The 15,122-nt window shown below is 50.5% G+C and overlaps 1 protein-coding gene across 5 annotated transcripts in view; it reads right to left on the bottom strand.

Annotated features, from left to right (window-relative positions):
- The window catches only part of LOC139757629 (uncharacterized), a 529,494-nt gene that overhangs the window by 258,669 nt on the left and 255,703 nt on the right, over nt 1-15,122 (bottom strand). For all 5 annotated transcript variants that reach the window (XM_071678288.1, XM_071678290.1, XM_071678292.1 and 2 more), the window contains 3 exons: nt 9,092-11,848; nt 5,636-6,826; nt 243-282 (listed from right to left, as the gene is read on the bottom strand). In XM_071678288.1, the coding sequence (XP_071534389.1) occupies nt 243-282; nt 5,636-6,826; nt 9,092-11,848 (3,988 nt within the window). The remainder of the gene's footprint in view (nt 1-242; nt 283-5,635; nt 6,827-9,091; nt 11,849-15,122) is intronic.

Raw genomic sequence — 15,122 nt, 5'->3', positions numbered from 1 at the left:
TCGATTCATAAAATAAAACATAAAGTAAAAGGTAAAATGAATATTTAAATGTATTATGGACATGTCAAATATCTCAGTGTTTCCCAGCTCCCGTGGGGAGAGAAAGAATGGGTTTCTACTGGTCATAGAGGCGGTTTCTCCGTGCGCCAATACCTCCAGTACGGGGGAAAGGAAAATGAGGAAGCGGGGCCAAAACAGTGCCATCCACATGTAGTGAGGACGGAGGTAATGGCGAAACTCACCTGCTATCTCCTTGGATGACTGGGCTCTGGTTGTCAGCGCCTGGAGGAGAAAGAAAATGGGATGGTGAGTCTGGTGTGAATACGACACTCATACACTGTGTATGCCCAGCTTTCTATGTAAATTAACTCATACATTTACCTATGAACACATCCTGGTGTACGTATGTGTGTACGTCACTTGTATCATCATACAGCCCCAGCAACCCCCCCCCCTCCCCCTGTATGGGGCTCTTGCAGCTTCGTGCCTGCGCTCCACGCAGGAGCAGGGCATTCTGTGGCGGGAAGGTCCTTGATGCCGAAAATGACCTCTCGCTTGCGATGGGTCTCTCTCTCTCTCTCTCTCTCTCTCTCTCTCTCTCTCTCTCTCTCTCTCTCTCTCTCTCTCTCTCTCCACTGAGTGGTAGGCAACCACTGACCAGGGAAGGCACTAATCGTCTGGGTGGTAGTTACATTGTTCGTGGCAGCGTCTTGGCCAATGAGCCAGCATTATGATGCCTTATCAAGTTTTGCCAATCTGCTGTATTTTCCCTTTTCCTGCCTCACGGGGTCGCTGGCAAGTACACGTCCCCTCCGTCTTCACCACACACCACTGGACAACACGAAGATCACACGACTCGCTTGTCTTAAACTTATGTAAACATTACATGGCGCTACATGGTGTCTACTGGCGTAATACCTTTATGTGTTCTCTACAGCCCCGCCCAGCCTCACAGCTGTCTCTCGTTGTAGGTACTTGTAGTAAGGTAGGCTAACACTCTACAAGCCAGCATATGGTTTCATGGCTTATATAATCCTCGTAGGTACATCTAAAGCAGCTTAAGTAATTACTCCCTGTAGGCAATTAGCCCTGCCTCATGTAGGTAGGTAGGTAGGTAGGTAGGTAGGTAGGTAGGTAGGTAGGTTGGCAATGCAACTCTCCTTGCGCAAGTCGATGTTCAACTGCAAAGTTCTCAACCCCTCCCACCGAGGCACTTCACCTTAGTGGTCCTTGAGCTCACCAACCCACCTGGCTGGCGACTTCAGCCTCACCCCCCACATCTCTCTCTCTCTCTCTCTCTCTCTCTCTCTCTCTCTCTCTCTCTCTCTCTCTCTCTCTCTCTCTCTCTCCCTGGTATATTACTGGTACTTCACATGAGAGAGAGAGAGAGAGAGAGAGAGAGAGAGAGAGAGAGAGAGAGAGAGAGAGAGAGAGAGAGAGAGAGAGAATGACGTCTGCTCTTCCCATTACAGCGATAGATCAAGAACTCGTACGTAAGTTTTCTTAAGTCATTCACGGCCCATCTTCCTCGTCTGTGGCCGCCCTAACTACCTAACAGTTCCCCTTTAATAACTCAATCATTAACTTCCCTCCTTTCGCAATTACTGACACTGATTACAGTCCCAGTGCGCAGTTAGGTTCCAAGCACGGTTTTGTAAACAATATATATATATATATATATATATATATATATATATATATATATATATATATATATATATCCTCACGCGAATATTTTGCTTCACTTACTCAAAAGCACATATTTCAGCCATTACCCCTGTAGTCTGCTGGCCTGGTGAGTTATGGCACGGTGCGAGCCCGGCAGTTATTGCTTTACGTACATCACTCCCAAAGGTCAGTCGCTGATCCCTCCTCTCTTTTACAACCATCTGTTTCATAAGCTTGTCCCGTGCACGTTCACTGCACTCCACTACACCATTCTACTTCCAGTCTGCGTGTGTGTGTGTGTGTGTGTGTGTGTAAATCTTTTTTTACCCCTACAACTGACACTTGTAATTTCATTTCATCCATCTCTCAGTTTTTCATCTTTTTTCTCCCTACAATTGCTGAAGTCAAATCATTTTTACATTCACTTCTTTCACTTTCATCTATGGCAGTTGTGAAGGCACGAAAGAAGAGGGAACCATGTTTCCTACATAGGTAACATGGCCTCAATTATCGGAACCCACATATCACAAAATAATTCCACTTCAGCTTTCGATAATCACCTAAGACAAATTATAATTTCTTAAATACGGGATAATCCGAAAACACACATAAACTGCCACTTAAGCCAGAAGTAAATTACCTAATATAATAATACTGGTGAGACAAGGGATACTAAGCAAATATATCAATACATCTTCAACAAGAGGTAATTCACTGAGAAATAAATGGTGCTTTTCGGTTATTATCTAACAACATAATGGTGCTTTTAGGTTATCATCTAACAACATAATGATGATTCAAACTGTGAGAATTAAGTAGTGAAGGCCAATACTTCGTCTGCGACACGTGTGGCCACAGTCTAATAAATAATAATAATAATAATAATAATAATAATAATAATAATAATAATAATACGACTCACTAAAACCAGAGTCTAATATATAATGACAATAATACGACTAAGTACAACTACGTCAGAACAACAATGTTCTTTTCACAGTATAATGCGCCGGAGATGCGTTCATGAAATACCATGGTCCAACCAAACGCTAAAGCTGCACTGATATATATATGTACGTATCTACAACCATTCTATTTAGGCATGACAAGGATTGTACACATCATACTCTACAGTCTACTCGGTAGAAAAACCAAACTGGATATAATAATGTGACGAAAAAACGATAATGTTTATACTACGGTAAAATAGATCATGTACAATCACATCGCAAAATCGATTAAATAATAATCCTTTTCTAACGTCAATAATTGGGAAATATAAGATGCTCTTCAGATACCAGAGGAAATCATACTAAATCTACTAAAACAAGGACGATGATGTTGTTCAATAGAAATACTGCTTGAACAAAATATCAAAAAGTCGATAATGGCTGTTTTAAATCAGTATTGTAACACGATTTTTCTCCCAGTATAACTAATCTATTACAGTCTACGACGAGACGTACAGGGCCAGAGTACCTCACGTCGCCCACAGAAAACGTAAGAAACTTAAGGACAAGCTCAAGAAACTTAGCCAAAAGTTTTAATTCTTTACGCTTAGGGAAAGCTCAAGAAATTTCCCCTATTGATTTGTCGTTAACCATTACCCTCCTGGCTCAAGATCCCCACTCTATGGGGGAAAACCCGCAGCGCCTAGGAAGTCAGCCATGTCGAACAGGCGGGGTGTTCTAATACTTTTGTAAGTAACATACTTCCACACTCAGTCCTGCCAATAACCCTGGACTCATTAGTACTATTTATCTGACTTCTTCCCTTCACCATTCTCTCACCATCATTTCCTCCCATCACCATCTTCCTTCATTACCACTCTCTCCCTCTTCATTATTTCCCCTTCATCCTTCACTAGCAGCATCTTACCACCTTAATCCTTCACTATCACACGCCACCATCATCCAGAATCATCACTCTTCTTCACCACCATCATCGATCACCATCACCCTCACCTTCCTCCTCACCATCATCGATCACCATCACCCTCACCATCATCGATCACCATCACCCTCACCTTCCTCCTCACCATCATCGATCACCATCACCCTCACCATCATCGATCACCATCACCCTCACCTTCCTCCTCACCATCATCGATCACCATCACCCTCACCATCGAAGTCAACATCACCTGCCACCTACTAGACTTTTCACCTTGGCTTACCTCATGGAGCCACTTCCTCCCCCCCGTGCACCAGGCCGTATAAAGCCTATCCCTTCTCTCGACTTCTTACTAAACTACATTTCTATAGTTCTACCTTCCTCCCTCCCTTCCTCCAGCCTCCTCCTCCGCACATAACCTTTCATACGGTCTCTCACCATTAATCTCAAACCATTTCCAACAAGCTACCATTAAAACAATAAGCAGTTCACGGATCACGCAAGGGGAACGTACATTATGCTTGCAAGTGCACTAATTCTGAGAAAAGGTTGTCGATCTCACACACACACACACACACACACACACACACACACACACACACACACACACGTGAGTAGGCAGGCCGTGTGGCAAGAGCGGTACGTCTGCCTCAAATCTTTGAGACGAAGGACATTTGCAAGTCACCAGTTGGTCGAGGGACTTTCAACCCGCCATGCCGGGTTTTCCGGGTTGGTAGGATCGACCCGATAGCCACGTGGTCGGTAGAGGACCAAGACCCAAGCGACGGGGGCCACCGCATCATGACTATCTCCCGCCATAAACAGACTAATAAATCAAGGAGCCAATGGGCTTTTCACGGACGGCACCGCTAATCTCCTCTCTCGTGGGTCTGGTCTACCAGGCTGTTTAATGCTGTGGGTCGAAATTTATGATACGTTCTATGCAACCTGGTAGGTCTGGTAGACCTGGGGGAAGGTGTCCACCTGTTTCATGAAGGTATCCTGGACTCGAGCAGCTGGTATCTTACATTCTACCACCTGGAGGTTGAACAGACGCGAGTCTCCCCACTCACGTCACCTTCTGTAGGAGCCCCCACAGCATCTCTTGCTTTCCCACCGGATCTAATGAGCACTTTCTTCCTTGTCTGTCACTGGTGAAAGAAATGTTTCTATGTCTTCAGGTGAGGGAGTACCTCTACCACCGTTTTCCATGAGTAGAGTAAAGGGGGGTACGGGGAGTATGTCTGGCACGTGTATGTCCAACGTTAAGTTCACCTCGTCCTGAGCGAGGGGTTCGGATGCGTCCCTAAGACACGCGGGCGATGGGGGACCTCCCAGTGTTTTCCATGACGACAATTTCTCGACACTTCCTCCCCGCGTGTGTCTGTGTTAACACAGCGGCTGGCCAGTACGGTAATGTCGCCGCTAGCGAGCAGGAGCCCTTTCATGTGACAGTGTCGGGTATTAACTGTCGGGAAGAGGATACATACATGTAACTGGAATACATAATGAATTTCCTGCAATTAAGAGGAAATATCAAACGAGATATAACGCCAGAGCAGGAGGCTTTGGTTTTCATATTAATGTGATTGATGAGCACGGCATTTTATGACGAGTGGTATCCTCCAATGGGGGAGCCTGAGTTAATCTTTTACGGTGGGTTAAATAACCAATCAGGAGCCGCGGACCCAGAGGCTGAAATGATTGGCCTTTTCAGACGGACATAGGAACAGCCTGCACGTGGGAGCCATCGAAGCTCTACACCCCACGACCCTTCCGGGGGAGGAGTGTGTGTGTCTGATGACCAACCGTATATTAATGATCCGTCGGGAACATCCATATAATATAACCAGGAAGTTTATTCATCACACCTGTTCGTCTGGTCGTTCTGTGCACGTAGCTAGTGACCCGTGGATACTTCATTTAGCTAAAATGAACTAAAGATGTGATACCATCCAATTAGATAAGTTTCCTAATCAATACAGTTATATATATTACTTCAGACGCAAATTACTAAACGAAGTACATGTGCAAAAGGGCAAGAGAGGCAACAGGGAAGAGCGTCTGTACTTACCGGCGTCTCTCCTGACGAGTCCTCTGAGGGCGTGGTGGCCGGGGTGTGGGCGGTGTGGCTCGGAGGTGAGCGTGTCTCTAGGGTAGGTGCTGAGCAGGCCTTGCCTGGCGTCCCCTGCTGGTGAGGCGACACCAGCGGCAGGTGGCGGGGTCGGGACGGCTTACACGGTGCTTTAGGTGGTTTGTCCTCCGTCAGTGTGGGCAGAGCTGGCGCCGAGGGCGTGAAGGAGGCACGGGGCAACGGGAGGGGAGGGAGGGTGACTTCGCTACACACGCCTCTCAACACCCCAGCCATGGGGGTCGTGGGTGCGTCGAGTCGAGGTTCGCTGTGAGTGTGTCGCACCAGCTGCCCCTCAGACCGCCCTCTCCCCTGCTCAAGGGTCTCGTTCGACTCCCGGAAGCTATCGTGACTGTCCTCTTCGATGCTGAGGGAAAACTGCGGCGGCTCTGGGTCCGTCTGGGTCGTCTGGTCCTCGCGGCGAACCCACTGCTCCTGCTGTCGGGGTCTGGGGCGACGGCGACGGTAGTGTAGGCCGTGCTCGGTCTCCCGCCCGCTGCGGTTGTGCGGTATGTACCGTCGGATCTGACGCTCGAAGCTGTTCTCCAGGCCTGTGTCCTCCGACGAGAGGTTAGAGCCGGACAGGTCGAGCGTCACGTGGGGGTGCGGGCTCACGGACGGACGCGTCGACACCGTGCCAATGCCCGACTCTCCGTTCAGGTCGAGTGTATCCAGCGATTCGGATAGCGACAGAGAAGAGTCGTCGCGAGGCATGGAGGCGGGCGTGGGCGGCGGCGACGAGGAGGAGAGGGACGCCCCCGCAGACCAGTCGTCGTCATCGTCGTCCTCGCCGTAGTCGTCTTCGGTAGCACTCAGAGCTAAGGACGACACGCAAGGTTCCATGGACACCTGGTCGTCGCAACCACACTCGCTGAGCCACGTGTCAGAGGAAGCCCTGGAGGCTGGCGGGGGCGTGGGCATGGGCGTGGTCTGTGTGCACGCGTCCAGCACCACCGTGGGAGTGACGGAGAGGTCCTGGGTGGCTGTGGAGAGCGGGGTGGAAGCCGGGGTGGAGAGCGGAGATGGATGGAAGATGCTGGGCGGAGGCAGGTCCTGAGGGGACTGGTCCAAGCTACCCCGGCGGATGCGGGACTCCACAGCCCGCAAGAAGTCGTCCAGGGCCTCGGGCCGATGCTGGAACAAGAACGAAAATGAATTAATGACTAAAATGAGGAACAAGTCCCTGAGGGACGCAGAATGAGACAAAATATGAGCATGCAAATGTTGACTGGATTAAGCAGGAAAGAGGGGCAACTGAATACCCAAATAAAGGCCACATCATTAACGCATATATATTACTGTAGCCTAAGCCTCGGTACCTAATTTATCGACTCGCCCCTAAAGGGGATGAACAGCTGCGGACCGACTACCGCGATGAAGGGGGTTGACCACTGCTACGTAAACTGCTGTTTAAGGCTTGTCCTACATTTACGTTCCTGATACAGAGTTTATCTCGTTTAATATTCCATTGTTCTCTTGACTCTACACTTGTGCCATCAAACTGTCTTCTCTCTTCCTGACTTTTCTACTTCCTCGGCGCTGAGGTGTTACCTGTTCTCCATGACGTCGTCACCCCGACCCTAAACTTTGTATCTACCGACAATGAACCTCGTTACCCGGTCTTCACTGCCTGACAACAGCCAACCGTAATCTGCCACTCTTCCTGAGTCATTAATCAAGTTCACAATACTATTTTTCTTTCTTTCGGGCGGACTGACTTACGCTACTGCCCTCTGCTACGTCAAGATGACGGATGCGTAGCATCATGAATAGCAGTAGTCCCAAGACTGATCCCTGAGGCACTCCGCTTCTTACCGGATCCCAGTCCTAGCCGATTCCAAGCCGTTAATATTGACCCCTTGTCTCCCACACAGGCAACAGTCCAGGTCAGTACTTCCCTTACCATACTATGAACTGACTACTTCTCTAGCTGGCCTCCCACGTTCGATCGTACCAAAAAGCTTTACTGAAGTTGGGATGACGAACACAACAGTCGTCCCTATTTCCAAACTGATTCAAACAGTGAAACAGAAAAAGAGTTGTTTACAAGACATGGTCGACGACCGAGTCGTTCATTCATGTTGTAGTTTCCATATCGGTTCATGAATTCCTAGACACGTACTCATTCTATTATTCAATGAAGTATTCTAAGCAATCCAGGACCTGTCCTCTATTACGCGCTTCCATGATCATTTAAACATATGGCTCCAAAACCAGGTATATATAATAAAAAAGTACATATGCGACGACAAAGAAAGGATATCAAAATATCACAGAAATAAATGAATTTTGTCGAAAGGGTATTTTTTACCCTCAGGATCTGGACATGTTTTTGATGAGTCAAAATAAAATACCTCTTCGTTGATATATTCCCCGGGTATTTCTATAACCGTCTTATCAACTCTGCGCATGAGCAGCAGAACTACCGGTTACTGAAGTTTGCTGAAGAACAAAACCACTTGGAAAAGCGTGTACGAAAAATTCAGATCCACTTGCAGACGGCATCATGTATTTCTCGACAAAATAATACGTGTTTAGGGGCATTTTATCGACGCACGGAATACATGTGTGTAAGGTAGAGAGCTTTGGAAAGCCCTGTCCTGGTCTTGCGACTTGTAGGCGGTTCCAGTTTTAACAATTCCAGGATGGAAATCCAGACTGGGAAGAATCTGCATATAAAGTCCACTTCAGAGTGGGGGGAAAAAAAGGTTAATGAGAGAGGTATCAGAGTCGCGGGCCTACGTGTGTTCCGGGTACCTCTAGCATACTTGAGACTGCCTCACCACACAACTGGCCACCCTCCCCCATGGTGCGTGCACCAGACCAGCACTGACCGACGGGGTCAAACAGCCTGGCTGACCGGCGCCTCAAGAATGAAGACCGATCACAAGATCGAGCTGCCGGATCAGATGGCAACTCCCGAAACCGACGTAAGGTAAACATAGCGTAAGTTAAGACCCTTCCAACAGGTTCACTTTACTGACTAACCTCCGGCCTTGTGGAAATGACTGCACATGTTGGCGCCTCCTACAGGAGGAGCCTCGCCCACCTTCCTAACATACCATTTGAATCACTTTCATTACTAGCTATTAGTACGTGCGTGACGCATATTTGGTCTGCAGCTATGGTGAATTCTTTCAAATATTTCTTCTCGTGATGAGCCACTTAATCACGATTCCAACAGTACCGCAAGAGATGTTATAATTATTTCTACGTTGACTATATATCTGTTCGTCTGTAATACTTACAAAGGTGGCTTCCGCCATTGTTTCGTAACGCGCACCTAAGCAAAATACTTTCATATAATGTACGACGGAGCGTCTGGAACTTGTGGAACAGAGCAAACATAGAGACACAAGCCTTAACAGTAACAGACATGAGTGCGCCGTGTATACGTACCGACTGAGTTGAGGAGTTGACCAGCTTGATGTTTGGATTATCTGGAGCGGTGCTGGTCTCGTCGAGGGAGAAGCTGCGGTATCTGGCTGGCGGTTTCCTCAGGTCCCCAACGCTGCGGTTCCTGGCGTCCTCCTGCTGCTGCGCGGAGGAGGAACAGGAGGCGGCGGCCGCTGTCGTCGTCGTCGTCGTCGTCGGGCCCTCCACACTGCTGGACAGGTCAGTCACGCCGCTGTCTTTCGTATCACTGCGACCTAACATTGGCCTCTTTGGTCTGGGATCATCTTCCTTCATCCCATCTTCATTCATGTTCAGTTTGTCCAGGCGAAGACACATTAAGTCCGAGGATCCATTCATGGTCTCCTCCGTCTCACTTCTCGCCATGTCTCCATCCTTCGCGTCATTCCTAAACACTTCGAGTTTATCACACACTGTGTTAGCATCGCTACTTCCGTTCAGGTCAAGAGAAGGTTCGGTCTTGTGCTTCTCCTTCTTGCGGTTTTCGGGAATAGACACGGAGAAGATAATGTCCCCAGTCCCCTGGGAGCCCACGGGCCTCAACTGCAACACACCTGTGATGGGCTCTGGCGAGGGCGTGTCCTTAGCCTTCTGAGCCTGGCCCTCCTGGCCCTTACTGCATGACTCCATGAAGCCGTCAGTAGTTTCCGTCTTCTCCATGAAAAATATGTCATCTTCCCTGTCCAGCGGCTTCTTGACGGCGAAGTAGTCACCCGTCTGCGGAGCAACCATGGCGACGGGGTCGAAGAACACCTCGGGTGACAGGTACTGTTGAGTGACAGGAGAGGAGGGCCAGGAGTCACACTCGGAGTGGTCCGGGTGGACACTCAGGTGTGACAATGAGGAGAGGGACGAGTTGAGGGAACGTGAGGATGTGGCACTGAGGGCGGCGGGGGACATGGGCCGCGCCACGCTTGCCGAGATGGGCTTCTCCTCCAGCTCCACTTCCAGCTCGTCGGCAGGAGGCAGGGTCTCCCATGACGAGGTGCTAAAGGTCGGGGCGGGCGCCGACAGAAGGGAGAGGCTGCCGTACACCCTTGGGGCGGGCAGGGTGTGACGGCGCCCGTCTAGAGGCCCAGTCACCAAACTCAGGAGGGCCGGCTCACTCTTGCGTCCACAACACTCCCGACTGCACATCTGTCTCTCCATCGCCTCCTCCGGGTATATCTCGTCAGTCACTTCCTCAGAATGACAGACGTCCATAGCTTCAGGGGGCGTGATCAGTACAGACACGCCCTCTCCGGGTTGACCATCAACCCCTGCTTCTATGCTAGTCGCCTCTTCGGCTAACTCTACGACTTCCATCTCTTTCTGGTTATCTACGTCCTCAGATCTACGCTCCTCGTCCACCATGGATGAATCTCTCTTCGCGCGGCAATGCGGACACGCGTCCGGGTCACAGGGTCGGTCGGTGAGGCTGCAGGCGTCCTCCTGGTCCGCCCAAGCCCACGATTCACTCACGCCCTTCTCCAGGTCCGCCGCGGTGAAGGCTGAGGAACCGTTATTGTTCAAGTATGGTTCCGATGCCCTGTGTAGCTTGGCCGAGTCTGTCGAATTAGTGGCGTCGCAGAGGGCTCTTGCGGCCTCCCCGGCATGTTCGGGCCAGCCGTTGGCCACTCCACCGCCGCCGCCGTTTACCTGGGGACCCTCCCCTAGGGTCGGCCGCCACTGTTCGTTGTCCTTCTCTGTGATTCCAGTTTTCCTTATTTTGCCGTAGTGACCTTCCGGCATGCTGTAGGGTCCCGCGTCACGGGCGCTGTGGGGCGTGGAGGGTATGTCCCGCGGCTCCGACTGGTGGGCGGTGCAGACGGTGGACATGCTGGCGCTGCTGCTGGCGTCCGTAGGCGTCGGCAGCTTGACGTGGGCGCCGTCGATGACGGAGAGGTGGTGGAGCGCCCAGGGACTGAGTCCGGCGCCCTCGTCCAGGGAGTGGGAGCGTGAGAAGCGAGGGTTCACCCGCAGCAGCTGACAACTGACGTCCGTGTCATCGGGATGAGCGGCGGAGGCGCGGTAGGTGATACCACCGGTACCGCTCAGGCTGATGCTGCGGTGGCCTCCGGCCCTGGGTAGCGTGTACGTCTTGAAGTTCCCCGGCTTCTCCCCGACCCACGCGTCTCCACGCCCTGCGCTCTGCGTGGCGCCCATGCCGTCGGTGGCGTCTTGGGGCGTGGACGCTTGCCTCACTGGCTCGTGGGTCCCGCCACCATCCTCATCTGGAGGCTCCTTCCTCCTGACGACCTCCCCGGGCTCCCCCCTCTGGCCGGGGCTGCTGCCGCCGCTCGGGAAGTTATGGACACCGAACTCAAGCGCGCCGTTCGAGGTGTGGGAGGGCTGAGTGTGGCGATGGAGGGAGCGTATCTCCTCCTCCACCAGCGAGTGAAAGTCCTTCAGCAGGCCCTTGGACCACTCCTGGAGGTGAGGGTCAGCTCGGGGCTGCCACGGGGGCGGCGTGCAGGTGCCATTGTAGGAGTGGATGTTAGTGAGGGCGGGGGCGGACACCCGGCGGGGCCTTCGGATGAAGGGCACACGACGACGCGGGTGTGAGGGCGAGGTGCCCGTCTGGCGCCGCGGCGGGGACGACGAAGACTCTGTCTGTCGCACGCCAGAGTAAACTTTCCGGATCTTGGAGGGCGACGCCTGTCCGTCTAGCAGGGGTGGGCGTGCGGGCGTGCGAGGGCGTGGTACGTCCTCCCGGCTCTCTGACCTGACCTCAACCTCGCCGAAGACAGCGCTGATTTCCTCCTAAAACGAAAAGAAAACGAATTAAGATATGACAACGGAACTTACCCTACGTTTCAGGCAAAATATTATAATGAAAATACCGACATACACTGTAACCATGATAATGGTAATACACACATTCACTGTAACCATGATAACGGTAATACACACCAACACTGTAACCATGATAACGGTAATACACACTGTAATATGAGTCCTGCTCAACATTAGGCAGCTATACTATGACGGCTGATTCTTTCGTTAGACACATACAAGACAGACACGTAGTTTTCCCTTCCTGCAGAAGGTGACAGCATAGACACGGCTTCAACGAGCAAATCATGTGATGTAAGATCACGACCCCGAGAGGTTGAGAGAGAAAAATATATATGTTAGAAACTGGCCAGAACTAGCGAATGAATTGCAATGTCACGATCAGTTAGTTATGTAAACTTTTTTATCATTATTATTCTCATTAACTGAGACGGCATTAGCAAGTGAACACACCTTCATCAAAGCCATCGACGAGGCCATCACATCAGCGTTCATAAACATATCCCAAACACCATTCATGCCCATGATGCCACCACCACAAAGACACGGGGCACTTGCTACTTACTCACCTGCCCTGCACGTTCTCCATACAGAGACACAAACAACATCACACTTCTACGACCTACGGGCCTGGTCGGCGGAGGTGGCCTACTTCCTGAGTGGTGCAGGAGACTCATTACGATAGAAGGAACTCCTGAAGTAAGAACTGTGTGTGTGTGTGTGTGTGTGTGTGTGTGTGTGTGTGTGTGTGTGTGTGTGTGTGTGTGTGTGTGCCAATGTCAGCTACCCAATTTACCGACCAATGCCTTTGGGGAGGCTGAACAGCTGGGGTAAACTGGAGGCCGACTGCCCCGCTCGAGATTCGAATCCACGCAGGCTGACGCCTGGGCGGGCCAGTACATGCTTCATGGTCGGCAAGGCTAACTATCACACCACGGAAGGATCATCTTCCGTCAAGGGAAATGAAGGGAAAGTGGCGTTGAGTGTAGCGGAGATGAAGATGTACTGAAGGTGGCCCCTGACCTTGACCTGAGAGAACAATATTAATGGCTAGTGGTGTCGTGAGTGTGTGACGGAGGCGGAGCACGGGTCATGTGCGGTATGTGACGGGGGTGGAGCACGGGTCATGTGCGGTATGTGACGGGGGTGGAGCACGGGTCATGTGCGGTATGTGACGGGGTGGTGGAGCAAGGGTCATGTGCGGTATGTGACGAAGGCGGAGCACGGGTCATGTGCGGTATGTGACGGGGGTGGAGCACGGGTCATGTGCGGTATGTGACGGAGGGGGTGGAACACAAGCTATGCGCGGTATGTGATGGAGGTGAGGTGGAGCACGGGTCATGTGGGGGGTGGAGGGATACATGAATGAGCGCCTTGTTCACAAGCATAACCCAGCCGTTCATGGCCGTGAGCCTGGTTACCATGTATGATGCACCGCTCACACCCTCACCCGGAACTAAGCCCAGCATCCTACGGTAGTCCAGCCAACTGAGTAAATAACAAACACGGGGAATTCACTCTCGAATTCCTACTCTTCAAAGAACACCACGCGTGACTTCCGCTACGATTCTGTAAATACAACACAAACCTGCCATACTTTTTCTACTACCAACAAATACTTTAATTTATTCATACTTTCAGCAGGTGACAACTGTAATCAATAAGGCAGTAGTCACCAGCATGTATGGTAAACTCATAACATAACACCAATGGCTAATCAGACACTGGAGTGACCACTTTCATCACAGCTGACTACTCCGTCATATGATCAAAGAACCACAATCACAACACTCCCACTCCACAACCACACCTGTTCCATGATCTTGTGTACACGGGCAGCTAAAGAGACTTAAACCAGACAACGTTATCACCCCAAAGACATGTTGATTACAGGCCCGCGCGCGTGTAACAAGCACAGCTGTTGTGTGTACACCGTTCAGTGATGTACATATTCACTGCGAGAGGAGCGTGATGATTCACTGCTAGAGCGCCATGGTCACTGTTCGAGGTCCTCCCTTCACTGTAGCCCCACCAGACTCGTCTTACCCATGAGCTATACTCACTCCTGAAGCTCCGTGGTGAATGATATTAGTGATGTCATGAGGAGGAGGAGGAGGAGGAGGAGGAGGAGGAGGAGGAGGAGGAGGAGGAGGAAGGAGAGGATGAGTGGAAAAAGAAACATGATCATGTGAGGAAAATGAACGGCGAAATGGGGCAGCGTAAATCACATCACGAGAAACCGAGACTCGGTATGAAGAATGAGTTGACGAGAGAGAGAGATGGAGACCGGGATGATGGCGGAGACACACCAGGAACCAATGCTACTGGTTCAAGTCACAGACAGCGAAGGAGTCTAATAACTCCCTCACAGACGATGAGGAAGTACCACAGAAGTTTGCGTCCGGTCAGTACGACTGCCTTACCCAGGGTGATCTAACATAGTTAGCCATCTAAAACTCGCCTTGTGGCACCGTTTTCTCTGAGCGGAGTCCACCACAAACACGGGTTCCCCACTTTCCAAAACCTAACCGCTTGACCTGACGTTCCAATATAAACCCAAGCTGCGTAGATCACTCCCATATCATCATATTTGAAGGTGGTCCTGCTATCTGGAGTTCCTCTCTAGTTTTATGAGAATTGAATGTACTTCCATACCAATCTACATCACCTTCAATCCTTCCCTATATGATGACTATATACATTCATCTATACACACTCGTAGGGTCAGGTCAATGTCCCCCAGGGTCTGTGTACGCATTTTTTTTTCTCTAGGTTAAATGCCTTCATGAAAAACATAATTATTCTCATAACTTACGTTATTATCACTACTATTAAGATTATCATTATCATTAACATTACTCCACGAACAGTACCGACTTGCTTAGCCACGCATCGTACGAAGAAGCTCTAAGGCTTGGAACACAACAACACTACACCGAAATTCCGTACTCATCGCCAGCTGGCCTGACGGATGAGTGGCAGTAGCACTTTAATGCCACGACAAGATGTAAAGGATGAGGGAAGTACGGAAGAATATTTGATAATCATGGAGGAGGAGGAGGAGGAGGAGGAGGAGGAGGAGGAGGAGGAGGAGGAGGAGGAGAAGAAGAAGAAGAAGAAGAAGAAGAAGAAGAGAAGGAGGAGGAGGAGGAGGCATACTAAACCACGAGAAAAGTATGATAAGGGAGGAGGTGGAAGCAATGAGGACACAAGAGGAGGAGGAGGAGGAGGTGGAGTGAGA

This window comes from Panulirus ornatus, chromosome 27 (assembly GCF_036320965.1).
Source record: "Panulirus ornatus isolate Po-2019 chromosome 27, ASM3632096v1, whole genome shotgun sequence".
Taxonomy (NCBI): domain Eukaryota; kingdom Metazoa; phylum Arthropoda; class Malacostraca; order Decapoda; family Palinuridae; genus Panulirus; species Panulirus ornatus.
The sequence above is the reverse complement of the archived record's forward strand: the minus strand, read 5'-3'. Positions and strand labels throughout refer to the sequence as shown.